The 18,316-nt window shown below is 46.7% G+C and overlaps 1 protein-coding gene across 3 annotated transcripts; it reads right to left on the reverse strand.

The window, feature by feature from the left end:
- Positions 1 to 39: 39 nt before the first annotated feature.
- acvr1ba (activin A receptor type 1Ba) lies at positions 40 to 17,405 on the reverse strand. Of its 3 annotated transcripts, XM_072449944.1 has the most exons (9): positions 17,232 to 17,405; positions 4,559 to 4,795; positions 3,665 to 3,922; positions 2,827 to 3,057; positions 2,587 to 2,754; positions 2,328 to 2,484; positions 2,115 to 2,239; positions 1,906 to 2,036; positions 40 to 1,814 (listed from the first exon to the last, which is right to left on the reverse strand). In XM_072449944.1, the coding sequence occupies exons 1-9, from the start codon at positions 17,293 to 17,295 to the stop codon at positions 1,689 to 1,691; spliced, it is 1,497 nt and encodes a 498-aa protein (XP_072306045.1). In that variant the 5' UTR covers positions 17,296 to 17,405; the 3' UTR covers positions 40 to 1,688. The 3 variants fall into 3 exon arrangements, with proteins under 3 accessions (XP_072306045.1, XP_072306043.1, XP_072306044.1); XM_072449942.1 differs by having other exon boundaries at positions 1,906 to 2,239; XM_072449943.1 differs by having other exon boundaries at positions 2,587 to 3,057.
- Between the last annotated feature and the right edge of the window lie 911 nt (positions 17,406 to 18,316).

Raw genomic sequence — 18,316 nt, forward strand, 5'->3', positions numbered from 1 at the left:
ATGTTTTACCCTAGAACACAATCAGATGAAGACATGACATTAGGAAAAATGAATTTATTGTATCATCTATGTACAAACTAAGTGATTTTGAAACCTTTTACCTATGAACTAGATGAACAATGGTTTTATGCCTCGAAGCAATAAAAAAACAAAAAAGTTTTGACAATTTTGGTTACATAACTGCAACTCCCATTTTACGCCACTATTTCCTGCGTTTCAGTAGCAGCATTATTCCTGGGCTACCTCGTAAGCGATTACCTGATCAATCAAAACAAGGGCACAAATGAAAATTGATTGCGGCGCACGGAGCCGACCGGATGAAGTTCAGTGTTTGGAGACGCACAAACGTGTACTTATTACATAGAGTGAACGGACAATTACATATGGACGTAACAGTACATAGCCCGATAATGTCTTCTCGTAATCTCATCTGCAAAATATTTCCAAATAAAACAAAACAAAAACATGCACATTGAGTGTACAGTATCCGTAACTACAATATCCAGTAGTCGCCTCGATTACATAGTCAAACAGCAATCAGCAGTGTCAGGAGTCACAACTTACATTCCAAATATTCCAGTGTCAATGAGATGTTTACCCAGAAGACATTTACAGATGATGGAGAAATGGAAAAAAAAAGGACACAAAAACAGATAGATTACACAAAAGAAAATGATGTGGGCGTGTCAGTAGTACCATTATGTCTGTTAAATACATCCAGCAGGTTTTCACAGATAAAAATGATGTGCGTACCGGTCAAGCCACACGCGCCACACTGCAGCTTGTGGCACTGAAATAAACAACACGTGGAAGTTGTTCGTACACGTCTCATGCACTCGTCAGCAGAGCGTTTCGACCAAAATAAAAACAGTTTCATTCAGAAAAGAAAAGAGCCATTTCATTGCTTTTCCACATCTTATTTGCTCATCGGGAGAAACGATTGAAGAACAGAAGACATAAAAACGACAGAAATACAATTGATATTGCGACTTGGGCGTCTTATCTCACAGTGTTCGTCAACAAAAACAAAGAGACACAAATATAGATAACAAATAAATAAAGCTCAAGCATCCCACAACAATCCCTGCCACATTTTCGACTTTTAAAAAAAAACACACCAGGAGCACATCCATGGTCGCGATACCTGCAATAAAGAAGTCTCACACGCCCACGAGGAAGCTACAACGGAAAGAGAGTGTGCGCGACTGGTCAGTGTCGTTCGGGTTCGTCAAAACAAGCGCAATCGGGCGGCTCATGCTCAAGTTACACGGAGTAGGGCGTCGGTCTAGAGAACTATTCCAGGAGACATGCTAGGAGTCCCGACGCACGTTTAACTCATACAACTACACGCCAACGAGGGCGCCTCGAAAGCCCCTCGCACTCGCGGCCACCGAACGCCACGATCGACCGTACAAACTCCAGAAAATGGGAGCGCGGGGCGTTTTCTGAGAGGTAACAAAAGACGGTGGCTGTACAGTGATAAAAAAAAAAAAACTCCTGCCGTCGACAGTAGTGTTGGGTTGAAGGGGTCGACGCGGACACACGGGACTGTCAGTAGTTTTGGCTAAAAAAGGTGAGGTAGGCCTGGTCACAACTTGGACTGTGGCTGTAGTAAAACTGGCAGGCGTCTGTCGTGTAGTGTCTTGTCTTTAGTAGTGTTCGTTTTTCTGCGCACAGCAGAGCGTCGTTCACATCTTCACGTCCTCCTCGACGCTGAGCTGGGACAGGGTTTTCTTGATGCGCAGGGCGGTGAGGCGGGCGGCTCCGTTGGCGTACCAGCACTCCCTCATGATCTTGCCCATGACTCGGAGCGACTGGACGGGGAGAGGAAGAGAAAGAGAATCGGGGTGAATACGTTTGTAGTTAAGAAGAGGTCAAAAAGCTGCTGCGGTCGCTGTAACTGACCTCGTAGCTCTGCCACCAGTTGGGCACGTTGGGCCGGAGCTTCTGGTCACACACCACTTTCCTCATCTCTTCTATGGACGGGTCTGAGGGCACCAGGTCGTAGTACGGAAGCTGGTATTCTTCGTGAATACCTGTGGAGCACAAAACAATACTATGAGTGTGTTTTACAGATGAAGTTAGAAGAATAAACCCGTTCGACGGCGGCTCACCTCCGGCGTTGCAGCGCCGAGCGATCTCCCAGTAAACCAGGCCCAGCGCGTAGATGTCCGCACATTTGAACGAGTCAAAGTGTTTCATATTTATGGTTTCATCTAGAACCTCTGGAGCCATATACCTGCAGGAGGAGAGGGCTGTGGTTATGCAGCTGTGTACATTGTGCTTCCTGGTACTGGATGTGTGGGAGTGCGTTGGAGGAGCCGTACCTCTTGGTCCCCACGCGCTGGTTTGGAGCTATATCGATTGTGTCTGTGATGGACTCGTGGCGAACTGCCAACCCGAGATCGGCTATGGCGCACATACCGTTCTTCTTGACCAGGATATTTTTAGATTTGAGGTCTCTGTGAGCGATGCCGGGTTTACCTGCGTGGAACAAGCGATGGCATTAAAACACAGAGTGAATAAAGTGTTTCCTCCTGGAGTGAAGTGAAACTGTGGCCTCTTTATGATGAAAGGCAGTCTCACCCTGAGTGCCAAGGATTTCCATGTGAAGATGAGCCAGGCCGCTGGCAGCCGACAGAGCCAGCTTAATCATGCCTTCTATAGTGACGGAGTAACGGTTCAGATAGTCGAAGAGCGAGCCGTACTCGTGGTAGTCGGACACCAGCCACAGCTGCGTCCATGTGCCGTTGTCTACAATAGAAACATTTACATTTAGATCAGCAGTGACAACACGCTCCAACAGTTGTAGATATGAGCATTTACCTTTATTGTCTGCTGCGATAAAGCCCAGGATGTTCTCGTGGCGCAGCATGATTGTCTGGTAGATCTCTGCTTCTCTGAACCAGGAGCGCTCCTCTCTGGACGAGAAGATCTTCACAGCCACGTCTCCTCCTCTCCACTTGCCCCTCCACACCTCTCCAAAGCGACCCTTCCCAATGATCTCCTGCAGCACGATGGTTCTGGCCACAGTCCGCTGCACGAACAGAGGAAGGCCTGCAGGGGGCAGCGGAGGGACACTAATGTTAGTCAGCTGCAGAGAGTTGAGCACAATTTAATGTACTGAACTCAAACAACATTTTCCCGTAAATCTTCTACCTTATCTTTGTCTGTTTTTGTGCAGTGTGGCTTTTGTTTAGTCTGGATTTAACCAGATCAGATACTGAGTCTCTAATGTGTCCAAAAACTAATGACTCTACTTTATTGAGTGAAAATTGCCAGGATAATAAAAGTAGTTTGGTCATGATGTAATTGTGTCCCCAGGAGGGCCCCTCCCCCACGTTGGTTCCTGTTCAAGATCAAACGTAAAAACAAGCAGCCGCTAAGCAAGATAATCACTATTGAATCAAACTGCAATTAACCAAATGCAAACACTGCAAATATACTTTATTAAAGTATAATTTACTTTAGCATACATTTCAGTCTGAACCAGATCGTACAGTTCAAACATAAATCTTCGTCAGAAACTGTGCGTTTACTTGCTGCGTCCATGAGAGAGAAACATTCAATAACATAAATGTTGGTTTAAAGTGAGTGCTCCATGATTGTTTAAACATGTAATAATGCTCAAATGTAAATGGTATTTGCTTGTTTGGAGCCCGACCTGAGCCGGAGCCGGACGTGGACATGTCGTAGATGAGGTCCTGCAGGGTCTTGTCCTTGGCCAGGTACAGGTGCTCACAGGACGGGTCCTCCATCTCCAGGCGCTGCCGATGGCTGTAGGCCCTCTGCTGGTACTGGAACAGGAACACGCCCACCATCAGCAGCACACACAGCAGGAAGACGGGCCCCGCAATCACCGCCACCAGCTCCACGGGGCCCCACGAGCTGCCACTGCCCGACCAGCCCGCCATCGTAGGAACTGCACAGAAATACACAGAGAAAAGAGGCGACTATGAGCGAGGCACAAAGGTACAACATTGTTTATTCATTTGAATCCATAACCGTCATAGTTCAAATACATGATCCAGATATTTCCCTTCAGACAAAGACTCTTTGTTACATAACTGACAATGTTTACATGGCCAATGATGGTTTAGTTCAGGCACAAACATGACTGTTTCTGAACAGACTTCTCTCTCTTTATTGTTAAAGGAGACAAACTTTGATGAGCTTTAATCTCGTTACGATGTTTCCTCATCATTGGTGAGCTCGGTTGTATTGAGATTTGAGTCATCCTCATTGTCCCTGTGCTTAGTTACGATTATTGTAAAAATGAAGACTCCGAGTGACGCATGTCGAGTTCTAAAATGTCACAAAGATAAAAGCACATAAGTGACAAGCCGCTGCTTGTTGAAACATCATGAACAGGTTTGTACTGAGCGGTTTTAGATCAATATTGTGGTTTACAATGAACAAAATGTAAAATAATGATCTACTCAATACAAACTACTTGAGAAAAGCATAATATGTCTCCTTTAACCGAACAACATTGGATCAGTGTCACATTTGAGCTGGTGCGGCTGGTGCGGCTGGTGCGGCTGGTGCTGGGACTCACCGGCGACCTTGAGGTCGATGCTGTTGCAGTAGTCGCTGTAGCAGCAGTGTGTGTTGAGCAGCCCCTCGGCGCTGAGGCAGTAGAAGGGCTGTCCCGGCGGCACCAGGTTGTCCCGGCTGATGCAGATGCGCACGTGCTGCTCTTTGCCCTGACTGTAGTACGTGGAGGCCATGCAGGCGCCATCCGTCTCACACTCGTACCCCGTCTTCTCACAGTTTGTGCAGTTACAATGCAGGGCTGCAACAAAGACAGAGAGAGACAAAGTCAAGTCGGGATTCTGATTGGCTCCTGTAGGGGGCGACATCCCCCAATAGCTTTCAGACGGGACATCAAATCTGGCCCTCGGTGTGGCTCCAGAGGCATTCATGACTTGCAGACACACCGCTCAGACAGGCAGGAAACAGGATCCTCCACTGCAGATGAACCCAAACACACGGGGGGGGGGGGAGGAGGAGGAGGAGGAGGAGGAGGAGGAGGAGGAGGAGGAGGAGGAGGAGGAGGAGGAGGAGGAGGAGGAGGAGGAGGAGGAAGCACTGCTGGGAGTTACACTGAACCCGACCACAACCTGAACCCGACCACAACCTGAACCCGACCACAACCTGAGCCCCACTGCAGCCTCCCTGTCCCGCTCCTCCTGTCCCGCTCCTCCTGTCCCGCTCCTCCTGTCCCGCTCCTCCTGTCCCGCTCCTCCTGTCCCGCTCCTCCTGTCCCGCTCCTCCTGTCCCGCTCCTCCTGTCCCGCTCCTCCTGTCCCGCTCCTCCTGTCCCGCTCCTCCTGTCCCGCTCCTCCTGTCCCGCTCCTCCTGTCCCGCTCTTCCTGTCCCGCTCTTCCTGTCCCGCTCCTCCTGTCCCGCTCCTCCTGTCCCGCTCCTCCTGTCCCGCTCCTCTTATTCACACTGACACTTCTCTAATGAGTCTGAAGCTGTGATGAACACCTCCCACTCCAGCACAGGGACCCTTTATTAACCATCTCTCACCGTTCTGTCATCAAACTAAAGCTAAAGTTAACTTTGGACAAACTCATCCTCATTTATTCAACATTTGAGTACTGATCAAAGTCTGTCCGGAGCATAAACCACCACGAGTGCAGCTCCATTCGTCTTGCCTTGACTTATGGTTCAATAAATGATGGATGGAACAATATTTTGGGGGCTCAATAACTATTGTGTGTAGCTTTTCTCATCTTTTTCTTCACCACGATGAGGTTTGAGCTGTAGAGGGTCGAACGAGACACTTGATCATCGATGGATACAAACTACTGTTTCCTTCTGCCATTTATTTATAGCTTATGATTTTTAACTATACAATTGGAATAGGTTTTTTGGGTTTATTCTGCTTTAAGGTGATTATGTCAGTGGCATTTAGTACTTTCAATTGTTTATGGTCTATATTTTGTTATTGATCACTGCAATTCTTTTATGCAACGTCCTCTGCAACAAACAACATGTTGTCTTTATTATTATTTGTTGTTATTTTTTAAGCCTTTTTAACATGTATTTAGTCATTTTCCTTAAAGCACGCTTTGTTTAAATCTGTTCAAATCATCCAAACCATGTCTGACTGTATAACCTTGGGAACAACAAACAATCTGATTCAATTTACTCCCAAATGCAATTCCACCCACGGCACACATGCTTTTCATTTGGAGCGAGGCAAAGGCAGAAAGGCCACGGCCGCCGCGTCCCATTGGCTGCGCCGGCCCGGGACAGTGGGTTCACATGGGAGAGTGACAAACGGAGCGGCCGATGACAAGAGTGTGAATGAAGCGTGACTGATCCAAACGAGCCAGAGCCCTCACGACTAATCGCTGTGGAAGACGAGACCGATGTAGCGACAACGCGCTCGGGAGGAGGAATCTCAATCCCGAGTCCACATGAAAAGAAGATCAGTGACAAAAGTGTGGGAACAGGACGACAGAAAGAGAGTGGCACTAATCTGGGAGTCTTTTCTCAAGGAGCTTCATCCACATTGGTGTGTCAAACACTCGGGGAGAGAATGTTTACCAGTCGTGCTCGATTAACAACATAATCCCAGGACGGACGGCAGAATGTTGGTCCTGTAAAGACCCAATGAAAACAACATTCAGCCAAACCAGAGGAATAGAAGATGAGTCCATGTCTGGCAGAGGTCTAAAAGTATGTATTATTGTGTAAATTGTGGATTTTCACATGATTGCGTCCTTCTTCATAAGCCTCTTTCACAATGCACATTCACTTCACTGGAAAGGCCACGACAGCGTTACACATTTCACACAGGATCCAGGATTACAACACTGCAACATTCTCATGGACCAAAGCGTGTCGTCAGTGTGTCCGGGGGAAGGGCTTGGACTTAGTATATTTAATCCATATTCAACATCTATGTGTAGATGCCTGTGCCCGTCGGCAAGATCATTGGGTTAAATCATGATTATTCAAGTCACAATATGAGAACCAAAAATATATCATTGTGACAAAGCAAAATTAAATTGAGTTAACTTTACAGCCCAAAAATAGTTTACTTAGTTTAAATGTTATATGGTGTCATCAGTAGAAAAGCGGGAAATTCAGAAGAATGTATCCACAGGAGACGGACAGGAACTGTGTGTGGGGGGCACTTGGCTCTTTTAGAGGAATTTCCTGCAGATTACACAGAGGTGAAGCAGCAGAGGTCCATAATGAGAAAAACAACTGGCTGCCCCGCAGTGTGGCAGCTTTAATCGTTTGTGCACTGATGTCATCGTTTTATTTGCCCCATTCCTGTAATTTAAAGTGCCCCCCGCCCTGTGGGCTACAGCAGGACTGATGTTACTGGTCCTTCTGAGCCAAACAAATCAATTCTTTGAGAGGAAGAGTCTAGACAGAAGGCATTTTGATCAATCCATCTCCGAAGTAAGAGTGATGTTTTAATAAACTGCTGAGGGAAAGGTTCTGCACACCGCACTCATGTTACAAACAAAACAAAGTCTTTGGGACTTTGTGTACCTCGTCTTCTTTCAAGAGTTTAAAGCCCCTCAGAGCTTCTCCTTCTCCTCAGAGCAGAGCAGAATGTGGGCCGTATATCATCAGAGCCTGTGTGTGGTGAGACAGATGGTGCACAGACACCACTCACAAAGAACTGAACATGGCCCAGATCACACTCCGTTCCTCTTGGGAGGCCCCCGAGGTTTGTGGCGCACCAAAGTTTGGTCTGTGGCAAACAATCGGCTTCGCTAAAGACTACTTTCCCGTCCGTGGTTCTGCACATGACCGTGTGTGAGATCAGCTCCAACGGTCTGTATGAACTAGTATTTGTGTCGGTATAAACTTAAAAAAGGTTCAATATGTCACTTTTCTGGTCTACATCATCAGGACAAGCAGGTCACCAGGGAAAATTACAAGTCAGATCTGTGGAGAGGCGACCCTTCACATGCATTTTCAAGTTAATTTTGCACAATTAAAAAAAAAAAACAGTGAGTGGATAAATGCCAGATTGATCGGTCGCACGCCGCACTGTGGAACCTTTACCAAGCAGAAACACCTCCATAAAGACAAGCGGCGGGTGGCGGACCCTCCACAGAGCGGTTACACAGGGGCCGCGGGCTCCGGTGAAAGGAGCAGCGCGGGTTTGTGCAGGGCGGAGCTGCTTTCTCATTGAACTCTGGGCTTGTATCCACATAATTAATGGTCCTACACTGGCCCTTTGTGTGCAGATTAAGACGACATGAGGAGGGATTGGACTGGGCTCAGGGGGGGTCAGTGTGCGTGTGGGGGGTTGCACCGAGTGGGGGAGGGGCGCCGCACTGACACCACAGACAGGGTCAACAGTTTTTTTTTTTTTTTTGGGGGGGGGGGGGGGCGGGGGCGGGAGGGGCTGGTCCCAAACTGAGAGCGGGACAATACTGCAGACTGGAGGGGGGGTGCGACACACACACACACACACACACACACACAGCGACACACACACAGCAGGCGCGAGTGACCAGCTGCGATGGTCATTAAAACCCAGTCTAGACTTTGACTTATGGAGGGGGTCGCGCAGGAAAGGGAGGAGAGAAAAGGGGCGAGGACAAATATGGCAGCTCCCAGTGTCAAGTTCCTTTCATTCCTGTTCAAGTCGGGGCAAGAAACGCAGACCACATGATGGAGGGAGGGATTAATGAAACAATGTTGTCAAAACCAGTGTCACCTTACGTCATGAGCCCACGCCAGAACCACAACACGGAGTTTGAACAGTCGGATAATGACACACGCACGATGTAGAAATGCAGCAGAGGCAAGAGTTGTTGTTTTGGAAGTGTGCAAGCGCATGAACTACAATCAAAAGTGTTTAATTTACTTTGTCTTTACTTTTTGCTGTCATTTTAACGTATAAAGTGTATAAAGTGATGTTTCTGCACGTTTGGGGTTGATTTTCTGCAGTACTTGAGCCTCAAAACACAGTCACGTGTCTGAATGATAAAAAGAAACATGACTGTCAATATCGCCCACCTCGAGTTAAAAGGGAGAATTATAGGTTGGAGTGGGCAAACGTAACTAGTATTGCACAAGTACAAACTGAGGCTGGGTAATACTGAGTTTTCCTTTCATTTTAATCATAATAAAAGCAGATAACGATTTACTTTCCATGTCAATTTCCTGAACTTACGGTGCTGTACATGAAGAAGAAAACACGTAGTTAATCTTAGACTCACTTAATGTTTTGCTCACTTCCCTAAAGTCTTCTGAGCATCCTAAGTAGTCGCCACGAGGAGTTGAATTGTTTGAAACTAAACTACAAAAGACCAGAGTTTCCCTTCACAGTAAAACTAACAGCATTGCAGCTTCACTCAGAATAATATCCATTACAATATCTGCACCGGGGCAAAACTGATTTCCTCCTATTACATGAAAATACTCGTGTACAGCCTCTTTGAACAATACAAACTTGAATTATTGCCGTGTAACCTCATTTTTGAAGCATGTGACTTGGAGCAGAGTGGAGCGCTGGCCGTGGATGCAAAAGCCTCTGTGTTATCGCAAGTTTAAGAGTGTGTTCTCTTATCTCCAAAGCGGCTGATCTGCGGCGGCTGTTGGAGGGAGGACGCCGGCCATCGGGAGGTTCACTCTGGAAAAACCCTCCGGTGAGCGGGCTGCACGGGCTGCACAGTCTGCGTGGGCTTCAGCAGACACGGCACCATTACAAAAATGCACTGGCTGAAATTAGATCCATACAGATGCCAGACTGAGAGCTGATCAAGACAAGCAGACGCCACGGGACACACACACACACACAGACAGACACACACACAGACCGACACAGACACACACACAGACCGACACAGACACACAGACACACACACAGACCGACACAGACACACAGACACACACACAGACCGACACAGACACACACAGGCCGACACAGACACACACACAGACACACACAGGCCAACACAGACACACACACAGACACACAGACCGACACAGACCGACACAGACACACAGACACACACACAGACCGACACAGACACACACAGGCCGACACAGACACACACACACACAGACACACACAGGCCAACACAGACACACACACAGACACACACACAGACACACACACAGACCGACACAGACACACACAGGCCGACACAGACACACACAGACACACACGCAGGCCGACACAGACACACACACAGACACACACACAGACACACACACAGACACACACACAGACACACACAGACACACACACAGGCCGACACAGACACACACACAGACACACACAGGCCAACACAGACACACACAGGCCGACACACACACACAGACACACACACAGACACACAGACACACACAGACACACACAGACACACACACAGGCCGACACACAGACACACACAGACACACACAGACACACACACAGGCCGACACACACACACAGACACACACACAGACACACAGACACACACACAGGCCGACACACAGACACACACAGACACACACAGACACACACAGACAGGCCGACACAGACACACACACAGACACACACACAGGCCGACACAGACACACACACAGACACACACACAGGCCGACACAGACACACACACAGACACACACACAGGCCGACACAGACACACACGCGCATTACTACTGCTGCGGCCTGATCAATGCTCGGGGAGAGGAGCAGAGTCATTACCTGCGTCTGCTGCTCGGGGTCGGATTACTGATCTGATTTTGAAAGGAGGTCTTTGGGGAACACGCTCGCCTCTTCAGACTCTCTCTAGCAAAACCGCGGGCCCCCGGGCTACAGCTCATCCTGTCTGCCGTCTGTCTGCCCCGGCCGTCCCGGGACAGATCAGGTGTGAGCGCACGCTTCTGCGCCGGAGACGAGTCCGGGGTTTTCAAACGCTCAAATTACCGGGATTAAATAGAGATTCTTTTGCTGGCTTTTCAGTCGGGCTTCGGGGCTGGGCCATATTGGCAGAAATGAATATGTCTGTTTGGGAGTATCCGGATTACAATATTCAGAGCATATATTAGAAGAAACGCAGACAAACGCAGAGGGAGCAAAGGAAACCAAGACGACGACAAAAGGCTGAGGCCCATATTGGTCAATTCAGAACTCTTGTTTAGTCCAAAGTGTAATCATATTTGTCCATGTTCGCATTAAGTATTCAGATGAGAATAAGTCAATGTCAAGTATTTAAACGTATTAGTATCAGACAAGTGTGAAATGTCTGTCAAATGAATCACAAAACTGCAGCAACAACACAGAATATTCTTTTTGAAACTAAATCTTTCATTTTTATTTAGCTCTTTTCGTTACCTTTTTACTATAAACAATAAACCAAACAGTTAAATCTGGCACATCTTCAATTCCTCAGATTATTAGGTTTTATAACTATATTCTGACCTGAATAATCATGAGTATCGATTAACTGGACAACCGTAACATCCCTAGTTACAGGTCAACTCTGTGGAGAGGAGACACAGCAAGAATGCATGTTTTAAGGTATTTTAAGCAACAAAAATGCCTGTAACAGAATGAATGCGAGATGTGGAGCATTCTAAGCAAAGCAGCAGCATCTCCTCCGGTAAAGTTACACATAGCACGTCTTTAAAAGCTGCAGCAATGACTAAAAAAGGTCGATATTTGCGAGTAGTGGCTCCGCAGTCGCAGCTTCACCAACGACATATTTCAGTATTCTTCCACTGCTGGTGCAAAATCCAAAATATGACTTTGAAAAGCAGCTCCAGAATGTTGTTCCTGTGCCGTGTAAGCCAATATATCGCCCATGTGACTGCGGATTAAAAGCCCTTTAGAGCGAGGCATTAGCAGATCAGAAGTACGTGCTCACTTATAGTTTGATCGAGGAGACGCAGACATGTGGGTAACTTTACACTGTTTTATTTAAGCCACGATGTTAATGCTGCTGCTGCTGGGAAACGCAGCTCAATTTGCACTTGAAAATGTGTTGTTTAGTAACTGTGGCGATATTAGCAACAAACAGCAACAAGTCTAAAGCCAGATTCTTCCAAACAGAGCGCCACTTCATGACTCACTCTTGGTCTCCTGCGGCATGCAATTTTCATACCAGACTGTGAAACACTTGCGCATATAGACTAAATTAACAAGCCTCTGTTACTGTTACAGACGATACCTCCACTGAGCGTGTGTGTGTGTGTGTGTGTGTGTGTGTGTCCAGATTTAACCCACAAACATTCACCCTGGCGATAGCGTGAGCGTCTATCAAAGCAGATCATTGTTTAGTAACCATCAGAAATCACTCGTTAAACTCTTTGATGTGCCCGTGAAGAGGCGGAGGATCGACATCGCAGCAGCCCCAAAACCGAATCAAACGGAGACGCACAATGGCAGCCGGGTGTCGGGTTCGGCCCTATAGACGCCCTCGCTGCCACCGGATCTGTGCTCCGCCTGCGACAAACCGCCCCGCTCCTGCCTAATGCACAACCCCCTTTTACTTAGCACGTTTTTTTCTAAGTTTTTACTTCCTCCCGCACCCTTATCGAACATACATTCCCCGTTTGTGTTTCGTCTGATGTGGTTCTCTCTCCTCCATATTGTCTGAAGTACATCATTTGTATTACAGTGCGGTAAATATGGCATCGTTCTACATTTTGATTTAACAACGCTGCAGTCTTTAGAGTTCTGTATAGTCCATTTACGATTATAAAGGCACGATTATATCTTATGGTTTTATAGTTGATTAGTTATGACTGGTTGATTAATCGCTGCAGCCCCATTTCTTTGTTTTTTGGGTCAAGAAAATATATTCGTATAGAGTGCTCCAGTCATGTGATTTCTGCCATGTCTTTGTGATTTGAATGCATTTTGCCCTGTTGCGTGAAGCACTTTGAATCGCCCCGTGTGCAAATAAACTTGCCTTGCCTCCTTAAGCTTGGTTTTACACTTTGCGATTTACATCTTAAGCTATTTGGCTTTAATTTTACTTGGACATAAAGTTTGACGGGAAAAAAAAATGCAACAATACATTTTAATTATCCGAATTTGAGTATCTATTGAGTGATATTCCAAAGCCAATTTCTTCCAAGTTGATTAAAACCGTGATTATTTTCTCGTATTTGGCCTCCCCTTGTACACTTGTCCTCCCTCTGATGTCTGGGACGACTTGTGAGGAGCACTAGAGGGGAGGAGTCAGTGGTGACGTGCAGGGGCCGCTCTGTGGTCTCACATCCGCACTGAGGAGAGGGTTCAGTCGCAGGGTGCACCGTCTGCTGCGCTCACAATTAAGGCCATCGCCCCGGGCAGCAGAGGCCGTTAACAACACAAGACCAGAACTCAGACCCGACTCCACCCGCTCAGCCGTGTCTGCAAACACTGTCGACGGGGAAGAAATGAATATATTCTGGTTTTGTTTTCACGATCAGATGCAGACGATATTATGTCAATCGAATAGAAACGCGTTAAAACATGACTTTAAACGTATTTGTCAAGGTTTAGTGATCAGACAAATGTGAAATGCCTGTAACTACTGTCGCAAAAGTGAAGAAATATCATCTTATACTCTTACTTAGCATTTATTTTAACTGTGAACAATTTATTCCACATTCAAAACATTCACGATATCATCCACATTTTTATATTTTGCCCACTTATTGTACATACAACATTTAAGAGGGGAAATGACTAGGTTTTTATCATGCTGAAAATGTGGGAAATAAATTTGAGAGTTTATTTAGAACCGTATGAAAACAAGCCTCTTATTTTTGCCTGTTCTGATTTTATTTGCGTGGATTTGGCGTTTCGAGCAAACCTAAAGGACGAAAGCTGCAAATGAGGTCACGCTGGGCTTAACAAACAAACGTCTTCCGACCTTATTTAGCAGCAGTTGTATCAAAGCTCGTGTTTACCGAATTAAAACAGGCCTCGACAAGTGCATTTGAAAACAGTACTTTCTCCTTTGAGTCGGAGCCAGCTGGACCTCTTCCTCCCTCTCGCTCCCTCGCTCTCCGTCTCTGTTAAAACACACACCTTTGAACCCAATAAGGTTCACGGTTTCCCTGTGCATTCCCTGGCTCTGATCTGAGGGGCAGGTGCGCACACGTCTCGCTGCCTTTTCCTCCTCTTCCATTCGCTCACGTTAGATTCAATATTAAAAACACAACTCGAGGCTCTGATCGGGTACGAACAACGAGCCGGGCGAAGTGGACTGTTGTTTCCGTGAACCACGACGAGATCAAGATGTGGGTCGTCAATTCCGGTCATTACATCCACCAAAATAATACAAATCTACAATGTCAGGTTGTAGTCGCACACGGTTAACACTGCAAAGTAAATAAGAGCGTAGTTTTTTTGGGATGCAACATTTCCCCGCGGTCAGGGTCTGATAAAATGTTGATTCTGTGTACGTACATGATACGTTTACTGCCATTTGTACACATAAAATGACTTACTTTTAGACTAAAACATGACTAAAAACGTATACAAACACATTCTTCTTACGTTCATGCACGTAAACTACAGAAGAAGTTTCAAATTGATCTCTGAATTCACTACCGTATTTTCCGGACAATAAGTCGCACCTTTTTCATAGTTTTGACCAAGAGGTGCGACTTATACTTACATTTATATTTGTATACTTATACTCCGGAGCGACTTATTTGTGATATTACTTGTTATTTTCACACTTGCAACTGCATTTCATACTCCAGTGTGACTTATATATGTTGTTTTCTTCTCTATTATGCATTTTTTGGCTGGTGCAACTTATAGTATTATACAGTATTTATTTCCCTATTCACCTGCAGTGTCTCGCCCTAAACTAATCAATCAAAGATCTTAACTCATTTATATTTTTAGAACAGAAATGCCACTGTGAGCCAGGTCTGTGTGGCACCAGTGAAGACACAGAGAGAGGAGGAGGATGAGACGGAGTCGTGGACGCGCCCTTCCTCACGGTGCTGGGGCCACACTGCTGTATCAGATTCCTCCTTCTCCTCCTCCAGTCACACACACACACACACACAAACGCACACACACACGCGCACACACACAGCACCAGGACAGTGACTCTGGGCGCTCCCCCTGAGGTCATCAACACGTGACGCTCAAAAACTCACGTACCAGTCATTGTTCAGAGCGAGGCAGACTTCTGGTCGGTCAGGTTTACGCCATTTTGAAAGAACATCCAATTATGACTTTGTTTTTTCTGACGAGCAACGTGCAATAAAATTAAAGGTTTTAGAGGCTGGATTGTATAGCATATTAAGACACATTATTACGGACATATGCTGAATAGACACACACACACACAAAGAAAATCATTTGGTTCAGAATATCCCAATAACGACATGTCACTCCAACAGAAACGTGTCTTTAAATGCATTGTACGCCAAATTAAACACAGAAGTGCAGACCATAAGCCCTCATTTATAAAGTTTACCTATTTTGTTACTATAAACAACACATTCAAATGTTAAATTTTGCATATCTCCAAAACAACATTCACACCACGCTCCAAATCTTGAAACATTGTCCACCGCTAGCTCTGAACATTGTAGAGACAAATAAGGATTGGGGATGGTAGATTTAACGTGAGAAAAGGATATTTTAATTAGATCCCCATCTGTAAAACAAAGCTACATTTGTGATTGTAATTGAGCAGCTGAAGCCCCCCGTGACCGGCCTGCTCTGCCCCTCACAGTCGACTCGCAGTGGAAACAACAAACCGGACACTCTGGTGTGACCACTGCCCCGACTTCCTCTGTAAATATGACTTCAGCCAGGTCAAATACACCAGAGGTTAAAGGTTAATTCAAGATACAGCTCACATTATTTTAGGTTTATTAGGAGGAAACGGTCCATTTCCCAGAGCACATCACTGAGATTGAGAGACAAGTTTGATCAGGTTTGTAGTTTAGAGTTAAATATTCGGGTCAATATCTGATCTGGTAACCTCACATCTCGAAAACAAGGAGATTCCCACTGCTCTGATGTAATATTGGGAAACAAATGTAATCGGATCAAATTCTGAATGAACGCTGGACACAATTAGCTGCACATTTTGAAATACCATAATTTCCTCCACAAACAACAACATATTCTGCATGAAAAAAACTGATTTAGACCGATTTACTGCAATTTAGATCTGTCACACATACAAGTGATTATTTAGAGGGCCAATTTCAGTCTCCTGGTAGTGTTTAAAATGTGAAACTCTAACAAAAATCCAACTATTAAAGCATAAATGTTTCTCCACATCGTGTAGGCCTAATTCAACAACAGTTTATGCAAGAGGCCAAGTGCACAGAGCAGCAGATGCCCCCAGTGAATGGCTCTGCCCTCAGCTGCTGCAGCAGACGGGCTGAAGGCGCCTCTAAAAAGACCCCCACATTTCCATCACAATGAACCCAGACTTCAACTCTGACTTGTGTCTGGGGCGGCTCAATGCTCGGCTGTTTCACCCCGTGCCATTCTTTCACTTTCAGCTGGAGGCAAAGCCCTTCACAAATGAGAGAAGGAGCTGCCCCCGTTTACCCCAAACACACACATTCAGAGACAACAAACACACACATTCAGAGACAACAAACACACACAGAGAGACAACAAACACACACATTCAGAGACAACAAACACACACAGAGAGACAACAAACACACAGCAGCCTCCTGTCCTCTCTGTGGCACCGGGAGACGTGTGGCCTCAGTGGGTAGAGAGGCTGTAAGTGACCGCCTCGCAGGCTCCTCAGACGGGCACCGGGCCGGTCCCGGATAAGCCTCAAAGCCGGAGACACGTTGTTTAGTAGATGTGGCCACGGGCGAGATAACGACAGAAACAACAACTTCTGTCCACAAACCACAACAAGTGTCACTTTAACCGCACACATTTACACACTATATTTGAACTTGGAGGAGTTTGTTGTTTGCTGTTATTAGCAGACGAGCTTTAGCTGGACCAGACACAAACAACCACCATATTGTTGTTGTTGTTGTTGTGGTGCTACTTTACAACCGTCAAGTGCAGACACGCAAAAGGCGCCGCTTTGGCAGTGGAAGAGCAACACAAACACGGCTCAACAACTGTTCAATTCGAACAATTAACATGCTCCGACTCACAATAGTGCGTTACGTGCAACTGTTTGGAGGTCGACGCTAGCTACACTTCGCTAGCCAAATCCCTGCGCCGCCGCCGCCGCGAGCGACAACAGGCGATGAAAACACCGAGACAAAGCCGGGGAGAGGTGGTCGTGTTCGAACACTTACCGTCACCGGCGACCACCAGGCCGAGCAGGGCGACCAGCGCGAGGGCAGAGCGTCTCACAGCCATGTCTTCTCCAGTGCCATCTCCGCGCGCGAGGAAAAGCGAAGCGAGTCGTTATCGGAGAGCGAACAGATCCTCGACCACAGTCTGACCGCACTCAGCACCAAATACAGACTGTGCACACGCGCGCGCGCGCTCACACTGTGACGTCTGCGGAGGGGCGTGAGCGCGAGCGCAGGGGGAGGGGCCGAGCTGCGCGTCCACAGTCCACTCATCATGTGTCCACTACGGTCCACTCATGTGTCCACCACGGTCCACTCATCATGTGTCCACCACGGTCCACTCATCATGTGTCCACAATAGTCTACTCATGTGTCCACTATGGTCAACTCATAATGTGTCCACCATGGTCCACTCATCATGTGTCCACCACGGTCCACTCATCATGTGTCCACAATAGTCTACTCATGTGTCCACTATGGTCAACTCATAATGTGTCCACCATGGTCCACTCATCATGTGTCCACCACGGTCCACTCATCATGTGTCCACAATAGTCTACTCATGTGTCCACTATGGTCAACTCATAATGTGTCCACCATGGTCCACTCATCATGTGTCCACCACGGTCCACTCATCATGTGTCCACAATAGTCTACTCATGTGTCCACTATGGTCAACTCATAATGTGTCCACCATGGTCCACTCATCATGTGTCCACCACGGTCCACTCATCATGTGTCCACAATAGTCTACTCATGTGTCCACTATGGTCCACTCATTATGTGTCCACCATGGTCCACTCATTATGTGTCCACCATGGTCTACTCATGTGTCCACCATGGTCCACTCATTATGTGTCCACTATGGTCCACTCATCATGTGTCCACCATGGTCTACTCATGTGTCCACCATGGTCCACTCATTATGTGTCCACCATGGTCCACTCATTATGTGTCCACCATGGTCTACTCATGTGTCCACCATGGTCCACTCATTATGTGTCCACTATGGTCCACTCATCATGTGTCCACCATGGTCTACTCATGTGTCCACCATGGTCCACTCATTATGTGTCCACTATGGT

Source organism: Eucyclogobius newberryi, unplaced genomic scaffold, assembly GCF_026437365.1.
Source record: "Eucyclogobius newberryi isolate DKJ021-1_F unplaced genomic scaffold, fEucNew1.0.hap1 SCAF_17, whole genome shotgun sequence".
Lineage (NCBI taxonomy): Eukaryota > Metazoa > Chordata > Actinopteri > Gobiiformes > Gobiidae > Eucyclogobius > Eucyclogobius newberryi.